This window comes from Acanthisitta chloris, unplaced genomic scaffold (genome assembly GCF_000695815.1).
Source record: "Acanthisitta chloris isolate BGI_N310 unplaced genomic scaffold, ASM69581v1 scaffold3270, whole genome shotgun sequence".
In the NCBI taxonomy this organism is placed as follows: Eukaryota; Metazoa; Chordata; class Aves; order Passeriformes; family Acanthisittidae; genus Acanthisitta; species Acanthisitta chloris.
The window spans coordinates 5892-7686 of NW_008649751.1; the positions used below are offsets into that span (position 1 = coordinate 5892).

General features: G+C 37.5%; 1 protein-coding gene across 1 annotated transcript; it reads left to right on the forward strand.

The window, feature by feature from the left end:
- Positions 1-255: 255 nt before the first annotated feature.
- Positions 256-1131, forward strand: STX19 (syntaxin 19). Its single transcript, XM_009069290.1, has one exon. The coding sequence runs from the start codon at positions 256-258 to the stop codon at positions 1129-1131; it is 876 nt and encodes a 291-aa protein (XP_009067538.1).
- The last annotated feature ends 664 nt before the right edge of the window (positions 1132-1795 follow it).

Consider the following 1795-nt stretch of genomic DNA (forward strand, 5'->3'; position numbering starts at 1 on the left):
CAGTTTTTTAAGGATACCCACCACTTCCAGTTCATTGCTACTCTCACTTCTGTGCATAGGGAAGCAGCTCTAATCTCCAAAACTACTTTTCATGTATACATATAACTGCTAATATTTCATTGTTGTTACATTTTGATTACAGTGAAACAAAGCAAAACAAACAAACAAAAAGCTATTGGAGTTAACTTCCTGTGTTGCAAGAGAGAAAAATCCCCCACAAAACCCAACCAGAAAAAAACTCTGAACACAAAAGCCATGAGAGACCGCCTGCAAGAGCTTAAACTGAGGGCTAAGGAACTACAGATAGCTGAAGAAAACAATGGTGCAACTGTGCAAGAGGAGCAGGAGGAGTTTGAACAGCAGGCTATAATTTATGAAAAAGAGCCCATAACTGAAAGGCACTTGCATGAAATCCAGAAGCTTCAGAATGAAATCAATAATTTGGTGGAGGAAGTTAATAAATTCAGTCAACAACAAAAAAGCCTCGTATCTTCAATGAGAAGATTCAGTGTTCTTAAAAAGGAATCTAACGCCGCAAGAGAAATCAAATTTCAAGCAGAACACATACGAAAATGTTTGGATGAACTGTCAAAAACAGTGAAAAAAGCTGAAAATGAACATGGGCCATCATGTGCCACAGCAAGAATTTTAGCTTCCCAGTATGCTTTCTTGTCCCACCGTTACCTAAATGCTATGCTGTCATACAATGAGGCTGTAACTGCTAAGCAAGAGAAATGCAGAAGATTTATTGTCCGTCAGCTTGAAGTAGCTGGCAAAGAGGTATCTGAGGAAGAAGTCAATGACATGCTTCAGCAAGGAAAATGGGAGATTTTCAATGAAAATCTACTCACTGAAGTGAAAATTACTAAAGCTCAGCTTTCAGAGATTGAACAGAGACACAAAGAACTAGTCAATCTCGAGAACCAGATCAAAGACATAAAAGAACTTTTTATCCAGATATCAGTTCTGGTGGAGGAGCAAGGGAAGATGATCAACAACATAGAGATCAGTATGAACAACACTCAAGAATATACTCAAGTATCTAAAGAGAAATTTGGGCTTGCAGTCAAGTATCGAAAAAAAAACCCATGCAGAGCAATATGCTGCTGGTGTTGTCCATGCTGCAAATGACAAAAGAAATTAACCCCTTGAAATAGCAATAGTCGCTATTTAGCGAACTGATCTTGTAAAGCAGCCTCAGGATCCCTCGAATTTCCCTTCATTTTTCTTCCCATTTCCCCTTCAACAGAGCTCTCAGGAAAAACTGCATCTGTTTTTCCAAACAGAGTTAGAAGAATGAAAATAATTTTTATGGTTTTCACAGAAACACATGAACTAGGGGAAAGGATCAAAGACACAAGTGACACTTCTTTGTTCTTCTGACTCAAACTAAAACAATGTGGCAACAAACTACCTGTGCTTTTGGGAAGCACTGAAAATACTGCCAATCTCAAAGACAGGATTCTTAAGAATGGTTTTGTTACTTTTCACCAAATAATAATTAATATTTTTAGTTACCTTGTGTTTTATTAGCACTTATATTTGCTTGGTTCAAATTCTAAGCTTTTTTCCCCAGAATCTGAAATTCTACAAAACAAGCCTATACATAAAGCAGACACCACTAGTAACAATCCTGAATGTAATGCCTAAACCAAGCAAGAAGTCAGAAAACGGTTATCAGGAATGTTTCAACACTACCTCTTATAGGAAAAGTTACTGACAGGCTTACTAACCTACTTAGCACCATGAAATAATGTTACAGTCGGACAGTGTGCACTGTCTTATGGTATGCAAA